The 20828-nt window shown below is 31.3% G+C and overlaps 3 protein-coding genes across 4 annotated transcripts; 2 read left to right on the top strand and 1 right to left on the bottom strand.

Moving 5' to 3' along the window:
• The first annotated feature begins 8468 nt into the window (after window positions 1-8468).
• Window positions 8469-9335, top strand: LOC102667177 (uncharacterized mitochondrial protein AtMg00810-like). Its single transcript, XM_006582444.1, has one exon. It carries the CDS (start codon window positions 8469-8471, stop codon window positions 9333-9335), a length of 867 nt encoding a protein of 288 aa, XP_006582507.1.
• A 2843-nt stretch (window positions 9336-12178) lies between these two features.
• On the top strand, window positions 12179-13706 carry LOC100806008 (dof zinc finger protein DOF3.5). The gene has a single exon (XM_003527923.5). The coding sequence runs from the start codon at window positions 12500-12502 to the stop codon at window positions 13367-13369; it is 870 nt and encodes a 289-aa protein (XP_003527971.1). The 5' UTR covers window positions 12179-12499; the 3' UTR covers window positions 13370-13706.
• Window positions 13707-16667: 2961 nt separating this feature from the next.
• LOC102667048 (uncharacterized) lies at window positions 16668-19757 on the bottom strand. 2 transcript variants are annotated; one of them, XM_006582443.3, is made up of 5 exons: window positions 19335-19757; window positions 18720-18885; window positions 18001-18091; window positions 17805-17856; window positions 16684-16804 (listed from the first exon to the last, which is right to left on the bottom strand). In XM_006582443.3, exons 1-5 carry the CDS (start codon window positions 19401-19403, stop codon window positions 16745-16747), a joined length of 438 nt encoding a protein of 145 aa, XP_006582506.1. In that variant the 5' UTR covers window positions 19404-19757; the 3' UTR covers window positions 16684-16744. The 2 variants fall into 2 exon arrangements, with proteins under 2 accessions (XP_025984569.1, XP_006582506.1); XM_026128784.2 differs by having other exon boundaries at window positions 16668-17856.
• Window positions 19758-20828: the final 1071 nt, after the last annotated feature.

Here is a 20828-nt window from a genome sequence, read left to right as displayed (position 1 = left end):
ATTTCTGTAGCTAGAAGGGGAGTGAGAGTGAGTCCCATCGTAACTTTTATTTCAGTCTGGCCTGGGTCCAAGTTAAGTCTTCATCTTACGTGTTCTTTTGATTTGTAATTGGAGCAACAATGAAACCAAGAAAATCAATTTTAAATTTATTAAGTTCAAGTATTACGTTTATTATTATGTTGCAGTGGAGGTTTGTGAAATCTGTTCAACAAGATGATAAAAGAAATATACTACTTTTTTCTTTTATAGTAGTATTAACAAAAACACACCGAGCAACCTCTAATATTTATTAATTTTTTTACAGACTCAAGAAATCTTTTCCTCATAAAAATCACCAAAGTCGATTATGTCTCCTTCGGTAGAATCTTTTCATATGCATGGTCAGGAAAATCTTTCTAATTTCTTGAGATCGAGTTAATCTCATAATTTTTTTATATAAAAATATCTTATTTATATTTATATATATATATATATATATATATATATATATATATATATATATATATATATATATATATATATATATATATATATATATATAAAACATTAGCTTAATTGTAAAAATAATTTTCCTATTTATCTCAACTCACTAGATCGATCTATTTGCATTTTAATTTATTATTAGAGCCTTCTTTAATTGACTATTTGAGTTTTCATGATTAAAATTAGATGTTGACGGTTAATAAAAAGATATTAACGGTATGCATGCATAATGAAATTTTAAGATAGACGTCATTTGAATCCTTTCGACTTTCACATTAATTCTCCCCGTTTTGTTTTGGCAAAAATAAGACTCGATACAGCCTATTTAGAATGTATTTTAGTCAGCACGGCATTTTAATTATTGTTTGGTAAAACGTGTAACTGTGATTTCTCCCACATATTTGTTAAAAAGTTATAATAATCTTCCTTTAAATTGATGTTGGTGAATCAATCAGGATAAATTTAATGTTTTTTTTTTCTGAATGAGATAAATTTAAGGTATAGAAGTAATACAATATTTTTTTAACGAAGGAATTTCATTAAAATTTATTAATACTATTTTAAATAAAATTCAGTAGCTTGATTATATAATATAATTAAACAATTCACTCGATCATATGTATTGGTCCAAGTGAGGACGGGAAAAGAAAGAAGGAGCTTGTAGATTTAAATCTCTCGTTTTAAAAAAATTAATAATTAATGTTTACTTGAAAAAATGTATTGGTCCAAGTGGATGGAATTCTAATATATTGAACATATTATTTTAGGTTTAATCTCGAAATTCATATATATATATATATATATATATATATATGTATATATAAATAAAAGATTAGTTTCATGTAAAGTTAAAGATAATTAAATAATAATATAAAAAACAATAATATATGAAATATTATTTATAGAATGTTGTACTATTACTCTATTATGTTACTATCAGATCTTCTCTGCGTGCCTTGTCCCTTTTGTTCCCAGGACATGTAATCATTTACAAAGATTGCAGTTGTATTAGGCAGCCCTTAATTAGGAACTCTTATGACTCTCAGAAAAGTCTCGTTTTGACGGCTTTACTTGAAACAGCATGCATGATTTTGCATTTATAACATACACATCTAATTATGTAGTGGTCAGTAGTCTACACGTTTTGGGCAAGACTCTAGTCTTTACTTAAATAACGTCACGAATACAGCATTTATTTATCTTTAATAAAGATAAAAAAAAAAACCCCAATATTCGATCCCTACCTTCAGTAAACAACATCCTCATCAAATTGTGCTGGAGACTTGATTTTTTTTTTGGTCTGAATTCATCAATAGAGCAAACAAAAAATAAAAAACATTTTGGTTACATATTTTGTGAACAATATATTTAATGGTTTTTACTTTTTGGTTTTTTAGCATTTGTTTTAGCAGACACTTTTTTTTTAAAAAAAAAAAAACTTACACTTGGCGTAATAGTAATTTTTTTCTTCTTCTTATACTTGGCCTAACTAAAGAAACATTTTTTAGTTAATTGTTATAACTCAGTGAAGGGGAAGATCTAATTAAAGGCATGTACATGAAAACATTTTTTTTTTAACTATATTAATTTCGTTGAAAGCAACAACTCACTTAACTACAATGAAGTTATTGTCTATATGAAAAATAAAAATAAATTCCCTTATGTATGTAGGTCATGTTGAAACCGTGTTTATTTCTCATAAATGTTCAATAGGTCCACCTATTTAATTAATGTTTCCAAGAAAAAAGAGATAAAATGTTTTAACGCGATCACTTTCTCATATTTATATTTGAAGCAAGAGGATCTATATATTCTCATAAAAAATTATATAATCATCGAACAAATTAATCATAATCAATTCAAAATTGTTATGGAGCATAAAAAATCGTTTACTTAAATATGTATAGGAATTAATTTATATTAGTATAAGACGACTAAATAAAAAATTCAGTGAAATGAAAACTTTTAATGTAAAAGTATTACTCTGTGTGTGTCTGTGGCTTAAGAAGCACCTAATTAGCTAGGAATGATTTAGTCTTCTAGATGATCCATTTACTAGTTAAGAAAGAACACCAGGGCATAACAAAATGGAAATAGTAATCGAAAAAAGGTCTTACTCCTACAGGTCAAAGTAGTAGTAGTTTAGATCAACGAGAATCTGGAGGTTGATTAGTGGGACCATATGGTACCAGAGCACTTGGAAAGGACATGGTCATGTGAGAATTGCTGAAACGGTCTCTCTTTCATAGTTTCAATTCATGTGTGAATTTAAGAAATAGTAACAATACCAATATTTAACTTTACTCGTCTTACGGATATCAATTATGGCATCATAACCACACTTTACCAAACCTTTCACCAGTCCTTCTCTCGTTTACTATCTTACCTTATTGAAGTTGTCAATGAACTGGACCAATCAACCATTTAATCAGTTGTTGTGAAATGAAACAAGCAAGTAGCTTCAAATAAACATAAACATTATTTGACTTTGACTTTCGGCCTAGAGGATGAATGTCAATGAAATTATTACTTAAAATGTTACGGAATTGAGGCAGAGTTCAACCTTTTTTTTTAATAAGAAAGAAGGGCCATTAAGAAACGTAACTAATGAATATGATGATGGAGGACAAGAAAATCTTAATTAAACCACATATGGATATTAAAAACTCTGTTGGGGGGGGGGTACTTGAAGCGGCTGCATGTATGTGGTTAGAAACATGTGGGTTTCACTAAATCGTCCCTAGGAACCTTTGATAATAGACTTTTCCAGATATTTTAAAAAGTTGTTTATGCTTTTTTTTTGGACGTCAAAAATTGTATATGCTGTGATATACAACATATGATTTTTTTTGTTTTCTACTGAAATTGAAGATGAAAATTAGGCAATAATCATTGCCGCCTAAGTTTATGTTTGACGATAGGTCAGAAAAAGTACGGAAAATAGAACAAACCACAATGAGCTTTACAGTTAATCATCAATTATCAATACTGAGGAAAGGTGCCTTTGTTTTATTGTTAGGCCTTTACAAAAATTCTTAAAAAAGAAAAAAAAAACTGACTTTTAAAGGAATTTTTAAAAAAATATCTGTAGTATTTTTTTTATATTGAAAAATCTGTAGTATCTAATCTAACTCAAATTTAAAGTAGCGTATGGGTTTGAGTAAAGCCCGGCAATAGCCCAATGAGTGTATAAAGTCCAATACTTTAAAATTTTGGTCTACCTGGAGCCGGATCAAATAAACGAAGCTCCAACATGCTCCCACGTATACTTACTTATTATCTATATTATATTAAAAATTTATTTTATGAAATAATTTAAAATTAATAATTCATGTAAGTTTTAAATTTGTCGCAGTATGATACTTTAACTTATTAAGTTAATAGACTAATTATATTAAAAAATAATTAATGTCATTATATATAACGTTAAAATTTATAATGTATATTTAATACACATATAAGTTTACATAATTAATTTTGTAACACTTAATTTTGATCTAATAATTAATGTATTTTTTTATATATATATATAATTTTTTTATTAAACTTATCATTTTTATTTAAACCTATAATTTTTATTTAAAATTTATATAGGTTAAAAGATACATTAGAAAGTCACAGGTTGTATGTGCATTAATTGTTACAAAATTTATTATGTAAACTTATATATGTATTAAATATATATTATAAATTTTATTATTATATATAACGACATTATTTTTTTAACATAATTGACTTATTAGTTTAGTTGATCAAAATGACATGCTAATAATATGAAAAATCACATATTTGAAACTTGAGCCATTAATTACTCATTATATCCTTTTTCCTTAAAGGAACACACTCCTTCGACCATCCTTTTTCTCTAAATGTCTTTTCAAAATAACATATACATATATCAGGAAAAAAAAAACCTTAACTTAAAATCAATACAGGAAAACACACAATTACATGTAATATACACAATATTATATAATAATAAATATGGATATATAGTTTTAAAATTAGAGTTTAAAGAATAATAAAGATAGGATACAAAATAAGATTTTAATTCGGATTTAAAGAACAATAATGATAAGATGGAGAAACATAATAATTTGAGGGGGGAAATAATAACTTTTGTTTAAAATAAAATAAAGTGAAATAATGAATTGGGAAGGTTATCCCAAATTAATACAACTAAGTTTTACATGGAAGGTTATCCCAAACGCATCCTCATAAAACATGAGAAAACATAAGAGAGAGAGAGGAATATATATCCATCATATGGAGGCTATAAAAAAGCAAAATTTGTATGGTCCGAGATCATATATGATCTCCACCGATCTCCACCGAATACTAATCACACGTTTTAGTACAAAAATAACAAATATATCACATAAAAGATTAGTCATAGTTTCGAACCTACAATAATTTGTCTGTGGAACGGGTAAAATTAGCAAATTATTTTAAGTGGAGGCTTATATTTATGCATATTCAACGCCATGTTTGTGATACGCAACTGCATGGGTATCAATTCCGGCGGGGTGGTATTCCAATTGTTCGTGTGCTTCATAGTGAATCAAGAATTTATATGCTACTAAATATTTAATAAATAACATCATAAAAATTATTCTTTATTTGATGGTCAAATTGTGGTTTCTTATTATATCAATCTTGTAATTGAATTTTATAATCAAGAATGATATTGACACTCTCCTTCTTGACATTTTTTTAACACTATCTTTGATGGACTAGAATTTATTTAAAATTATCAATTTTAATGAGTTTTATTTTTAAATTAAGAAAAAATCATTAAATGAGAATTGAGATAAAGTAAATTGATAATTTTCAATAAATTTTTATGAATCGCAAAAAAAAATCTTAAAAAAAATGTCACTAACAATTTTCATAATGATAATTTCGAAGTTGCCTATATCCCAACTGTGTCCTCGAGTACCCATAGGCCATTGGGACTTATAATCTCTCACCGCCCTGATCTGTAGTCTACAATCATGGTATAGTGGCTTTATTTTTACTTCTGATTTATGAACTTCAATATTCATCTAGCTCCATGCACATGTGCCAACTGCCATGTATGCTACTATCATATAGCATGGAGCTACATAGCTCGCTCATTAATATGTTGATGCATGCAAGTGGACGTATGAACTTCAATTTGATTTTTTGGAACATCGTTAGCTATCATTATTTGACGGTAGAGCATTATTTTTCTCTCTTTATTTTTTTTTGCATATATATTACATTTATGAGGTGTCCATAAATAATACAATAATATGCTTTGATACCATTTTATCCTCTTAAATTCTAGGTCATTCTATTCCCATTGTACAGATTATAAATAATGTAATCATTATTATTATTGAAATACAGAATTTCATACCAATTCTCTTTACCTCTGTTAAAGTATTATATTGTGTAGACAACTATATGTAGACAATTGTATTGTATAGACAGCTGGTGTAGGTGTAGATAACTATATTGTGTACTACTTGTATCTTTGTAAGAGTAGTCTTGACAGGTTTTGAAAAGGTTGTTATTAGTATGGATTCTGAAAAGCCTAAGTAGGAGCAGGTTCCCAGTCTGAACCTATCTTTTCTTCTTTCTTATTGTACTCTTTTTGTTTTATATAAATATATACAATGTGTGGCAGAGTAATGGAACTTAGCACTTCTCTAATGTAATATGTATCTCAAATCCTTCAACAATGTAGTTCTTAACTTTAACATGGTATTAGAGCGGGTACGATCCCGTTTTGACTGTCTCCGGCATTGCCACCGTCTCTGACCATCGTCTGCCGCCGTCTTTTCTTTCGACGAACCCAGAGTTAGGTGCGCCTTGAAGAGCACGACCCATCCCTAGAAGTCGCATGGCCTGAATCTCTATCACACGCCTCCACGCGCCGTCACAGTATCACGCTAGATCTGGCACGTGAAGCTCACACGCCGTCCTCCGTTGATCAGAATCTTACTGGACCAGCCCAGTAGCTTCGTTGGTTCCTTCTGGGCACATTCCAGTCCTTGTTTTCATTTTTGACGCACTTGACCGTTCTAGCTGAATCTCGTCGTCTACCATTGTCTCTGCTGGGCATGTGTGATCATGTTCCGCTGTCTTTGTTGCTTCTCGTCATCTATCACTGTCAGCCACCGTCGTTAGCTGCTCAAACCTATTCTTTTGGCCCTTCTTCTTTATCTACAAAACTATGGCGTGTTCTGATCCTGTTTAAGGCCTCGCCTAGTTTCCTGGCTCTCTCTTTTGTTACAAACGACAACATTGTTACCAAGCCAGAGAGTACCCATTGCTTTGGCTTCCTCAAAAGCAGTTGCTCAGTTTAGTATGGCTTTGAATGTTGCCAAGGCTCCCCTTCCAGCTGCCTTCGAAGTTCCATTGTGTTCTGGTTCTGAAAAATGTCAACTTCAGGCCCCGTTCTTTCTATTTCTGAGACATCCTCCATTGGACTTTTGAAGAAAGATTGGTAGAGATGCTACTATTTTTAAGTTCTCTTTTAGTTTGGCAAGAAGTGCTCACAAGGTTTTTGTGCATATTCCTCTTTGAAGAAAAATTTGAGTTTGTTCAGTTTGGGTTTGGAGTTTCTACCATGCTTGCAAGATGTTTGAGGTTATTCCCTCCTCATTTGTCTTTCTTAACTCTTTGTTGTGCAGCTTCATTGTGTCCTGCCCTTTTATTCGTCTGTTGTGTGGTCTGTTGTTTAATATTGTTGTCCTCTTCATTCATCAAGAGGGTCTCAAGTGTTTATATTAAAAAAAAGAGTCATTAGTTGATCTTGTTGTCCAACAACTTCTTCCTTGTCTTTGTCCTTGAAGCAATTATTGTCCCCGGGGTTCAATCTGGTCAAGAACCCCTACTATATATTAAAAAAAAATCATTAAGCTTCTATCCATGGTGGTTAAGCATTGATGTCAAGCTTCTACCATGGATGGTTAAGCATTGGTGTGTTGCTTATGCCTTTATAGTGGTTAAGCATTCAAAAATTGTGTTTTGCTTCTGTCTTGAGTGGTTAAGCACCATGTTTAGTATATGCTCTTGATGGTTAAGCTTTGTTGATTCTACCTATATGATGGTTAAGTACTTGTTGTCGGCTTGCTTTTGTCTTGAGTGGTTAAGCACCATGTTTAGCTTCTGCTCTTGATGGTTAAGCTTTGTTGATTCTACCTATATGATGGTGTTGTTGGCTTGCTTCTATCTTGAGTGGTTAAGCATCATGCGTAGCTTCTGCTCTTGATGATTAAGTTTGGTCTGCTTCTACCTTTTAGGTGGTTAAGTGTGTTTGCTTCTGTTAAGTGGTTAAGCATTGTGTTGTGGCTTCTGCTTAATGGTTTAGCATATTCCAATTGTCTTTGAATGTTTTCAGTCATTTTTAATATGTTGCCAATGTATTTCCGGCATGTTTCATTGTCTTTTTTTCTACTTGTATTGTTCATCCCAAGCTGGAAGGTGGAGTCAGCTGGAAGTGTTGACTCCACCTTCCATCTTATGAGGGGGAGTGTGTTGGTTGTCTCCTAATCAATACTAATCATTTTGAAGGCCAACTCCATTGTGTTGTTAGCTGAATTTGAGGATCTCTCCTTGTTTTGGTCTAAGGAAGTTTATCATGGCTTAACATCTGAGTTTCAGTCATGGGTTTCAATCAAGCTTTACCGCAACATCTAACTTAGAAGAAGAATCTTTCTGATGCTTCAGCTCATGTTCCATGCTTGGAGCATTTAATTTATATGCTCCAGCTTGAGGGGGAGCGTTAAAGTATTATATTGTGTAGACAACTGGTGTAGGTGTAGACAACTGTATTGTGTACTAGTTGTATCTTTGTAAGAGTAGTCTTGACAGGTTTAGAAAAGGTTGTTTTTAGTGTGGATTCTGAAAAGCTTAAGTAGGAGCAGGTTCCCCAGTTTGATGTTAGATGGCACCTCCATCAATTAGATGTTAGCAACGCTTTCTCATACGGGGACCTCAGGGAGGACGTTTACATGGAGATCCCTCATGGCTTGCTTGGTTACACATCAAGTCAGAGTTGCAAATTGAAGAAATCACTCTATGGATTAAAGCAATCAGACAAAAAATGGTATGAAAAATTATCTAATCTATTGCTGACTTATGGTTATTCACATGCCCATGCTGATCATAGTCTATTTATCAAGGCTCATAATTTTGAATTTATTGCTCTAATTGTATATGTTGATGACATTATGCTAACCAGTAATTCCCTTGCTGAGATTGAACGCATTAAGCGTATTCTTCACACTAATTTTCACATTAAGGATTTAGGGAAATTGAAATATTTTTTGGGGATTGAAGTTGCACATTCTGATAAAGGAATTTCATTATGTCAACGTAAGTATTGTTTGGATTTACTGAAAGATTCTGGTATGCTTGGGTGTAAGCCATCCTCCACTCCTATGGATAGTTCTCTTCGACTCCATAATGATTCCTTTGGTTTTCTTGATGATCCTCTATCTTATAGACGCCTAGTTGGAAGACTGGTCTATTTGATAAGCACACACCCTGATATTGCCTTTGCTACACAACAACTAAGTCAATTTATGTCAAAACCAACAAAAGCCCATCATGCTGCAGCTGTCCGCGTTCTTCAATATCTGAAAGGGTGTCCAGACAAAGGCTTATTTTTTCCATGGACTTGCTTTCCTCATCTACTTGGATTTAGTGATGCTGATTGGGCAACATGTATTGACTCTAGGCGCTCTATTACTGGTTATTGCTTCTTTATAGGCAATTCGCTTGTTTCATGGAAAACCAAGAAGCAAACTACAGTCTCACGTTCCTCTTCCAAGGCTAAATATCGAGCACTTGCTTCTGCAACTTGTGAATTACAATGACTTTCTTACCTTCTAAGAGATCTACTGATTCCTTTTTCCAAGAATTTTGTACTTTACTGTAACAATCATAGTGCTCTTCACATTGCTGCCAATCCGGTCTTTCATGAACGCACCAAACACTTGAACATTAATTGTCATTTAGTCCGTGAAAAGTCCCAAGCTAGACTCATGTTATTGCTCCCAGTCCCTTCTTCAAATCAACTTGTGGATATATTCACAAAGGCTCTCCCTCCTCAATCCTTCAGCACCAATCTTTCCAAGTTGTAGTTACAAAATATCTTTGCATCTCCAGCTTGTGGGGGGCTAACAGAGAAAATATATAATCCTAACTTAAATACTACATAAAAACATTATTTAACAGTAGAACATTATATGACAGCATAGCATTATTTGACAGTATAACATTATTTCCCTTTCTTTGTTTTTCTTGTCTCTTTCCTTATTTTTCTTGCAAATATATTACATTTATGAGCTGTCCATAAATAATACAAGAATATGTTTTGATTTCATTTTATCCTCTACATTCTAAGTTATTCTATTCCCATTATATATATTATAAATAATGTAATCATTACTATTATTGAAATACAATATTTTATCCCAATTCTCTTTGCCTCATTTTCCTTTTCTGTCAGTTAGATTCAATCAACTAATTAAAACTTTACTGAAACATAGAAAACAAAACAAATACCGAAGGAGTTTGAGACGTGGAAGCCACCGATCCTCAAGTATGAACACGTATGATAGCATCTTTCGTGAAAGCAACGTTAAACCCCCCCACGTGCCTCGAATGTTCTCTTCAGATCGAATCTCCACTCTACGATTGCAACCTTTAGCTGCACCTTGCTCATTATGTTCCTTTGATGTAACATCAATTCCCTTCGAACTTTATTGTATTTTAATTCCATATAGCATCGCAATGCATGTATGGCTAGCTATTATACATGAATTATGGCGAAGTTCCCCAATTGTATATTTTTAGATCACGAGTACAAGGTCACTTGGACTCGATCGGTTTCAGTGGAGAGGGATTTATATTTTTAGAAAAAGTCCTATCATGTGTGGCAACGCATATATATAATAAATAGATAACACACTTGTCACATATTCTTTGGACCATACGGGTGATGATATCCATTAGAACAGATGACAGAATTTAAGAGTAGTATTGTAGTGTTGTTTTTTTTTAATCAAACGTAAACATTAGTTAATTATTAAAATAAAACTTTAGTTTTGAATAAAAAGCAACACTAAAATATTGTACTTTTATCTTAAATAAAAATCTTAAATTAATATATAGTTTTAGTTCAAAAGGTTAAAGCCATAGGACTTCTAAAGCAAAAAAGTACACTTTATAATCAAATGTATGCTAAAATATACAAATGTTACTCTAATTTATTTTGTTTTAAATTAGTTTCCTAACTTTTAAAAACTTCTAAATGATACCTTTATTTAATTTATGATAAATTAATCATTTCAAAAAATCGATCATTTTTTTTATTTTAACACAATTTTAAACATTTTTATTGATTTAAGATTTAAAATTTATTTTATTTAATTAATCTACATGAAAATTATGAAAATCATCAAATATTTGACAAAAAAAAAACAACATATAAGGTGAATTTTTTTTTTTTTATTCATGAAACTCATTTTTCACATAATTTTTATTATATTCATGATTTTTTTTTATTTCAAACATGAGTTAATTCGTATAATTTTTGTACAGATAAATCTAATTAAACAAAATTTATGTCTTGAATTCATAAAAAAAGATTCAAAATTATATTCAAAAATAAAAAATGATTAATTTTTTAAACGGATTAACTTGTCAAGAATTAAATAAATAAATGAATTAATTTAGAATATTTAAAAGTTAGGGGATTAATTTACTAAATTTAGAATAAAAAAATAAAATAAGGAATTATTCCTATATATTACCCTAAAATATATTCACAATAAATTATAATACAATTAAATACATATCCAATAATATAAAATTAATTACAATTTCAACTATTATTTTTTTTAATTAATGATTTCTGTTGTACTTTATTCTTTACTATACACTCCCCTGGTCAAATCTGACAACGATTATGTTATTGTTTAGTTTTGATTGGATTGAATCTTTGAAGGTGAAATTCTCCAAAAACTCCTAACACAATTTTGAAGTCAAACAAGTATGAAATTCAATGATGTGGAGACTTAAAAGGTCGACCACTATAAGGGTGGATTAAACAAAAGAAGAATGCACATAATTGCGACGAAATCTATGGAGATTTGCGGATTCAGCATTAATAAATAAATAATCATAGGATGGAAAATGTGCCACGTATCCAAGTTAAGCACGTGCTCGTGCTTTCCATGCCCGCAACGCTAGCCTTCCATGATGTGTACACATTACTGTATATAGTATATATGTGAAGCTTCTTCCATAAACCATAATTCCCTCCTCTGCATCCTGCACACATTCTTGCCGACTTTTTTTCAAACTCATATATATGTTGGGAAATCACACAATTGCCCCCGTCCCTCAGCTAGCTAGCTGGATTTGTTAATGTAGTGCTAGCTGAATTTAACCAAGATTGTGAATTAGCAATAATAAGTTAATAACTCATCAAATCTCTATCAACTTACCCTATATACATAAACGTCTCTGTTTTTTAAACTTTTAAAATAACTCCAAGTCAATTCATATTCTTTAGACTTTAGTGGTCACACTCACACACTACCAATATAAATAATTTTACAATCTTTTGAAATAAATAATATAAAAATCATATAGGTAGTATATGATCTATTCATTTATTTTTTCTTTATCATACTTATAAAGAAGCCATGCATCACAAAGTAACCCCATGGAAGTGGCGAAGGAGACACGCTCCATCCGCCTATGAAACAGCACACCATAACATGAAATTCACATCAACATCGCAAACTCTCACACACAACTTACACATGCACACCCTTCCTTAATTCTAACGATTCCCCAACCACCCACGTTCTTCCCCTACGCCTCCCCCCACACATATATTCACACTCCCCTGCCCCACACACCCACCTTATATCACAATCCCCCTCCCCCCAAATTCATTCCCATCCTCCAAATTCAACGTCCTTTGGAACGCGTGTGATTCGTATAAAACAAACACACATATCACATAATGTTCCCGCAGAGTTTTAACATTAGTGGCGGTGGTGCCGGGCTTGAACAACTGTTGCAGCCTCATCACTTCCCATCTCCAATGGAACAACAACAACAACGTTCCAGGTGGAAACCCAGCGTCGAGGTGGCACCCAATTGCCCTCGCTGCGCCTCCACCAACACCAAATTCTGTTACTACAACAACTACAGCTTGTCCCAGCCGAGGTACTTCTGCAAAGGCTGCAGGCGATACTGGACCAAAGGCGGCTCTCTCCGCAACGTCCCTGTCGGCGGTGGCTGCCGCAAGAACCGCCGCGGAAAATCGTTGCAGTCGTCGTCGTCGCGGCAACAACGCGCTTCTAGCTTCGTTTCTGGGGACACAGAGTCATCATTTAGTGATGCCCAACAGATTAACAACGGGTCTCGTGATATAGACATGGCTCTCGTGTTTGCAAAATTCTTGAACCCAAAACCAACCACTGGTGAGGATAACAATGGCTCATCTTCGACTTCCAACAATTTTACACCGGAAAGTGTAGAAATTGAGAATGATGCAGTGGTTCAGTCTCAGAATAAGGCTTCATCCGATCCTGTTATTGTAGAGTCTGAGAATTTGAGTTTGGGTGAGATTGATGAGTTGGAGAGGTTATTAGGTGTGTGTGGCGATGAAGATGGTCTTTGGTCTGATGCTACCTTGTCTTCTTCGGTTACTTGGGAACCACCATTGAAGGAGTTGGAATACTCGATGCCGTTGAATGAGGATGATGATGATGCTCAATTGTTACCCATCATCACTTCTGCATCCACAATGATCAGCGACTCTTGCTGGAGTAATTGGAGTTCTTTTGATCTTTCAACCATGGAAGCCTTCTCATCAAGTCCTTCTTAATCAATTGGATCTGATTTTAATTACATTTACTTTTTATTTATAAGTTTATGATTTTCTTCTTATTATTTGTAAGAGAAGAGAAGAAACAGAGAGAGAAAGAGAGTTACCTTTTATATGTTCCTATCGATGAAGTTAATTAATTTTAAAAAATTAGAATGTTATAGAAATTGACTATGCATAGTGGATGTAGAATAAAGTTGTATTTCGGCTGCGTATAGGCCATATCATGGAAATGCAGTTGAAATATTAAGGAATACTCTCGGATCTGGAATTGTGTTCACACGGCCAATCTGTACCTTTTGGAATATACGAATGATATAGATACTATAAATTTGAATATTTTATGTATTTTAATTTTAAGTCTTCGTATCTTACATTATGTATACTTGCATATGTTGATTTTAGTCAAAATTTTAGTTACAACTCAATCTGGCGTATGAAAAATGATGGAGTAAATTATCACTTCTGTGAAAGTTATGATGCACATATCGAATACGACAAAGTACGGTGACATATCAATTCTTAAAATATAGAATACAATATGTTTAAGGAATTTAAATTATTGTTGGCAATAATATTAACAACTCTTTTAGGTATATTTTTTAGATGACTGAGGTGGGTTCGTGTTTAGGGGTCCAAAGTAGATGAATTTTAAACAGACCCATGTGCATGATGAGAAGTGGAATGTGGGCAGCGATTAGTGGTATAGTTGTTTGCGGCATGCAGTGGAGGAAAACAACCAACCCTACTACATAGGAAGTGGATAATTTTGTTTAGGGAAACTGCTAACATATAATAACCTCTATAAATAGGCTTCATAACGATGTAAAAAAGGTCCTTGACCCAAATCACAGAAGCTTATCTTTCCTAGCCATTTACTTTTATTTATCACCTTTTCTACTTTTTCTACCCAAAATGTGACATTGAACACGTAGGTCAATGGAGCTGCCACTATATTTTATTTTTAGGAAAAAACTTGGATACAATACTTTTGATATTATTTTCCAATCAGAATTAAAATTTAATCTTAGTAATCTACATTGACAAACTTTAGTTAAAAAAAAAAAAACTCAAAGTGAAACTCCAATTTTAATGGAAAACAACACAAATCAAAAGTAGTTATATAACGGTATCTAAGTTTTGCCTTTTTAATAAAAAAATTAACGTTTTCAATTTTCAATTTTATTTAAACTGTATCTAATCACAAACTCTTTTTTGGCTATATATTCTATTTGTTCCGACGCCTCTCTCTTTTCTCTTCCGATTTTTCTTATTCCCCCTGGCTCTCTGAATTTTATCTTGTTAGTCCTGCTACCCTGGTTCACATTAAAAAGAAGTTACTCTATCCTATTTATGAATCACACAAATAAGTTCTTGAAAATAACATGAATTTCACGCGCCTTAAGTTTTTTATTCGAGTTCCATACAAACATTTTGTGATTTTTTATTACGACAGTTATAGGTTTGATTCACGAGTAGCATCCTACCACGTGAACATGATGCAAACGAATCATTGGATGACAATGATGAGAAAAATGTTCTCTGTTGGGTTAGAATTATATATTACATATTTACCAATGCATGTCGTAAAGTAAAAGATAATACGGGAAATTAAGAGTCTCACCATCTAACTTTCTTTGCTTGCTTCCATCGTTTTCTCTCTTCTACAGACTACAGTACAGATGGAATCAGCTCACTCTTTAATATCACTTACTTACCTGCGTGAGTCACGTCATTGGAATTGTTGCAGCTATCGTGCACCGACTATATATGATATAAAGTAGTTATTTCAATCTAATTTTAAAATGATCTTTATATTTGTTATTAAAATTTTAAATCAAATATAATAAATAATAAATCTCATGTCTAAAATGAATGTAAAGATTGCAGAAGAATAAAGTTGAAGGTCATGGGAAGCAGATAGTGTAAGAAAAAAAATGGAAAAAATGAATAAGTGAAAGAGAGAAAAATAGAGAAAAGAAAAAAACTAAATATTACTCAAATGAACAAATCTCCTATTTTTATAAATACATTAAGTCTTGTATAATGTTAGTAAATTGTTATACAATTAGTTATAATAATAACTATCTTGCAAGTAAGTAAACTAATAAATAAATCGTTATATAATTAACTAATGCTATCGTGTACCAACTACCGACTATATATGATATAATGTAGTTATTTCAATCTAATTTAAAAATAACCTTTATACTTGTTATTAAAATTTTAAATCAAATATAATAAATTATATATATATATATATATATATATATATATATATATATATGCTTTAAATAAATTTAAATCTAACACATTTATGACATTGTTAATTTATAAACTTATAAGTCTGGTACACTTAATTTGTTAAGTTGATAAAACACAGACAAATTTTTATTATATAGTGATTTGGATAATATTTATTATATATATTGATTAATTTGTGTAATATTATTCAAAATAACACAATAAGTTATGAATAATAATTTGTGTAATGTTATTTTTCATTTTAAACTTAATACACTAAATAATGTACAGGTATAATGTTGGTTGGATTGTAAAATATCCATACTTACACCAGCTAACCCTGTAATTTTTTACAAATGAATACTCATACCTAAATTTAAACTCTTTTAATTTATTAGATAATTTTTCTCTCAGTTTTAAGTATTTTTTTTAACAATATCAATTGAACATGAGTCCAGTTGCCATCGCTGATAGTATTAGCAATTTTATTAGTTTCATTACAATACGGTAGAAAGAAAATGGTTTCAATGAGATGTTAAACTCGAGTCAATTAAAATGTAGTTCACTTTTATTTTTCAAATTTTGTAAGCAAATGATGGATTTCATTTATATAAAGAGCATTCTGGAAACAATCGGGGATTCTCAACATCAATAACAAATCTTTGAATTTTATTGTCCAAAGTGAGAGAGATTCCTTGAGAGGAAAATGTATACTTATAGTTGTTGATTAGAAAATCAACAACATTATGATCGAAAACACACATATATAATAAATTATAAAATCCATAAAATCTTAACATTTGGTTTTCTAATCTATAACTATAATTGCACTTTATCCTCTAAAACATATTGTTGTAGAAAAGCAGATTTTAACTCATTTAAAGCATGTAAAGGACTTCCTCGATATTAGGAATGAAAGAAATGGAAGATAGATAAAAAGTAGTTTTAGGATTCATTCAATTCATTCATTCATCAAAGTATTACAAAATTGATGTATTTATACAAAGATAGAAAATAACTAACTTGAGTAACCAACACTAACTTACTCAAATAACTTCTAGTAACTATAACTTGAGTAACCAACTAATTTACTCAAATAACTTCTAATAACTAACTAAATTAATTTTATGTCTAATACTCGGTTTCATGTGTGCTATCAATCGTCTTGAAAGGCAGGAGAGTTAAGCAATGCTGCCAAACACCAAATTCAAATTTTATTTTGTTAGAATTAAAACTAATAAATTATTATTTGTCAATAAAAAAATATTATACCAACTTGTTAGCACAAAAAAAAAGAATTATATCATACTATACAAACTTGTTACGGTATTAAAAGTTTCAAATTCATATCAAATATTTTGTGTGAATTTTTAACTGAAAATAAAGAATGATGTCTAAATATTACTATTTCTATGTTTAAAATTCTAAGAACTAATTATTATTTTTACGTATACTCTTATAAAGATATATGTACCTTTAGCCATTGGTGAATAGCTGTCCAAAAACGTACGAATTGCTTTTAACATATTATCGTGTGAGTTTTACGTGAATATATATCACTAGACACTACTTAAAAAGAAAGCATGCTAGCTTAAAGCTTAATTACGTATCAGATTTTCATTACTCTTTTTCGAGCTGGCTTATGAATCCTCGTGATTGTTTCGGTTTTTGGTAGATGGTGGAAACAGAAGCAGGGTAATTATCAGTGGGATGGTATTGGTATAAGCAGTGGAGTTATACTATAGTTCAGGATTAAGAATTCAATCATGAAAATGTATCTAAATCAAGTTAGCGGGGGTTCAAAAATAGGCTATGTAATAATAAATTTATTGATTTTTATAATAATTATTTAAAAAGTTATATTATCGATAATTTCTAATTAGTTAGAATGTAAAACTTTTTATAGTAACAGTACATTACCATTAAACCTTCATTCCATAAACTTTGTATATGTTTGAGTGCTTCTGGTACTCTGGTAGAATAAATTTCATTTGCTTATAGAAAAGTAAAAGCAGGATTATATATAGGAAGAAAAGCAAAATTTTTGCCTTGGTTCAAATGGCTTTAAGTTTTATTTTTCTTTTTCTTAATACCATTTAATTTTATATTCGAATTTAACAGAACTTCAATTACTTCTGTTGTAACAATAAATAAATAAAAGGACAAAATATTGAATGAGGAACATACATACCAATACTAGTTCACCTGGTTTTAGTGGAAGTTCCTCCAAGCCGGTTACCTTGCTGCACATAGCCACACGCAATCATATTTGCCATTCAATAAAAAGTTAATTACTTTAAAATCTTAACATGTGTTAGAAATTCTGGATTTTAATGATCAAGCATAGGGTTTTGTTAAGTACAGAGATATGGCATTATGTTATATACCTAATAATCAACCTTCCTTCTTTATCTTCTCTAAACCAAAAGAATCTGCATCCTTTTGTGAAGGGCAGTTTCTTTTTGTCGTCCCCCCACTCTGCAAAGAATGTGAGGATATTCTTTAATCACACACAGCCAATCAAATTATATATTTATTTTAATTCATTGAACAATTAATCAAAGCTAAACACAAAGTATTGGGCTGTTGTTAGAGATCTTTATTGAATCCAAGATCTTGATAACGACAATTACTTAATGCACACTACTTTTAGTTTGGTGCACCCCAAAATTCCTACTCCTTCTTACCCTTCCTCTCTCCAGCAAACCCTAGTAACCTCTCCCCCAAACCTACATGACCACCAAGCCCCACCTCCACCCAACCACCCAACAACACCACCACACGAAACACCACCAGAGCAACCACCTGACACCACCTCCACACCGCACTAAATCCACCATTGTGTCACTACCCAACCATTCACCACCACTACGTGCATACTTGTGACCCACGAACCTTCATGTTGCACCATCACGCCACATCACTCTCACATAGTTTTGGATTGAGTAATGCTTAATATATTTGTATGTATTCGGAGATATTAAGAATTTTGGGGGTCTACTATGCAAAAAAAAGGTGCATTAAGTGATTTCCCTTGATAACTTGGAACAACCCTGAACACCGGAGTGAAGTTGACCCAAAAAAAGAGTTTGTGAAAGTCACGTACCGAAGTGGCAAAACACAGTAGCCATAGGTTTGCTCTCTTTGACATCTTTCACTTTGACTTCTTCCACCCTCACATCTTCCACTCTGATACCTCCCTCTACCACAGCAATTTTAATATTTGGACCCAACGCATCCATTACCTCCTGCCAAAATTCTATGACGTGTTCCTGAATGAAAAGGAAGTGGGAGGAATTCACCATGTTTATTGACGGAAACAATCACCAAAGTTATTGACGATATTAATCGGCACCATCAAATTCTAAGCATTCTATAAAGTATAGGCTCGTATATATTCTATACACAATTGTATTGATTGGTGTTAAATATAGAATAATTCAATTAGGATCTTACAAGTTAACCTGGTTTGCATTTCTTAAACAACCACCAGCTAATCCAGAATTATTGCTTCAATATTAACTAGGTTGAATTCGTGAATTTGCTTCATCTTGATATCATTAATTCATTGTACTATTCATTCACTTATTAGGATGTTATTAATGAATACATCAAGAACACTGATTAAAAACAATATAACATACTCTGTTAATAGTTTTGTTAATTACTTACCTTATAATTTAATTTTCTTAAACAAATGCGCAAGAAACATATAACATACCGTATTTATTAAACGCAATTTGACAGGAAGAAAGAGAAAATGTTGAAGAGGTAATCCTGGTACTCGCATTCATCTGAAACTAATTGCTTCAATTTTTCAATGTCTTTTTTATTGAAGGCATCGTAAAACTCTTTGACAACGCTCTCTACATCTGAATGTGACAGGAACTCAGGATTTTCCCCGGCCCGTGCTTTCCATTTTTCATTTTGGCACTGTTTCCATAACTCTATTATGGACCTCTTTTTTCCAACAAATGCATATGGAAACAACGTACCTTTGGTAATTTGGTGATTTTCAACTAAGTTGCTGAAATGACTACTCTTATTGTTGTTGTTTAATTGGGCAATACATGGTCGTGGGTTGATAATCTTGTTCGAGCCCATGCAAGCTCCTAATGTGGTAGACATTTGGGGTAGTGATGCCATGGCCTAGCAAAGAGAATTTGGAAATTGAAAGAAGCTAACGGTAATTTTATTATTATAGTTACTTGTCAAGTGGTCTTTGCATCTAACTAGGGTATATAGTTTTCCATTTCAAGAAAGGAATGGATGCCTTTCGAGGCATGTTTTTTGTTTGTTTCAAGTAATTTAATTAAGTTCCACATCTTTACAGGTTGCATATATATATTCTTTGGGTACATTAGGAGGCCATCTAAGTAAAGAAAAAAATACTCCATAAATTTATTGAAATAAATTTTAAAAAATCATACAAAAACTATAAATTACTTTCATGAAATTTATATCATCCATCCTCATAACGGACTAATATTTGGTAGACTAAACTGTTGACCTAAAAAGAATAAAAAAACTAAAAATTAAAAAAAAATCAAACTATTTAAGTTATAAAATATTTATATTTTAGATTATCTAACTCATAAATATATTCCACAGAAGATTCTGTTTGAACAAGAATATTCATGATATGGTAGAATTAATTTATTTTTCTACTAATTCTTTTTCATGCATATGTAATAGTTTTTTTTTACTTAATTATACTTTTAGTTGTTTTATTATCTTGATCGTGTGATTTTACTGTATCAGATATTCATTATATAAATTGAATCTTCTATTTATCTTAATAGTACAATTTTGATTTTTATATTTATTTTTTGTTAATTTTTAATGAATTTTGTTGGTTAATACTACTGAATGATGTGACCATTGTCGTGTCGTGTTATCTGATATATAAATTGAAGTGTCTTAATTATATTTTTTTATCCTTCATAATTACAACACCTAATAAAATAAAAGTACAATTTAACCATATATGTGTTAGACACAACACAATAACAAACACACCATTAATATGTCATTGTCTAATAACTCATCCACCCAATTTATTAAATATTTAATAAAAACTAACAAAGAAACCAAAATGGTAGATTTGCATACTTAAAATCCAATTTGTAAAATTAGAACTTAACATACAAGAGAAAAATCCATACATAATTTGAAAATTAACACGATTAAAAAAATCAAAATTTTAATTCAGAGA

The sequence above is a fragment of the Glycine max genome, chromosome 6, assembly GCF_000004515.6.
Source record: "Glycine max cultivar Williams 82 chromosome 6, Glycine_max_v4.0, whole genome shotgun sequence".
NCBI classification, from domain to species: domain Eukaryota; kingdom Viridiplantae; phylum Streptophyta; class Magnoliopsida; order Fabales; family Fabaceae; genus Glycine; species Glycine max.
The sequence above is the reverse complement of the archived record's forward strand: the minus strand, read 5'-3'. Positions and strand labels throughout refer to the sequence as shown.

Bases quoted from the DNA above. Each gene is read 5' to 3' on its own strand.
- LOC102667177 (XM_006582444.1), top strand. From the start codon at position 8,469: ATGGAGATCCCTCATGGCTTGCTTGGTTACACATCAAGTCAGAGTTGC.
- LOC100806008 (XM_003527923.5), top strand. From the start codon at position 12,500: ATGTTCCCGCAGAGTTTTAACATTAGTGGCGGTGGTGCCGGGCTTGAA.
- LOC102667048 (XM_026128784.2), bottom strand. From the start codon at position 19,403: ATGCGAGTACCAGGATTACCTCTTCAACATTTTCTCTTTCTTCCTGTC. The intron at 18,092-18,719 runs GTACGTGACTTT...CATTCTTTGCAG, and splicing joins TACTGTGTTTTGCCACTTCG to AGTGGGGGGACGACAAAAAG. The intron at 17,857-18,000 runs GTATATAACATA...GGCTATGTGCAG, and splicing joins GAAGGAAGGTTGATTATTAG to CAAGGTAACCGGCTTGGAGG.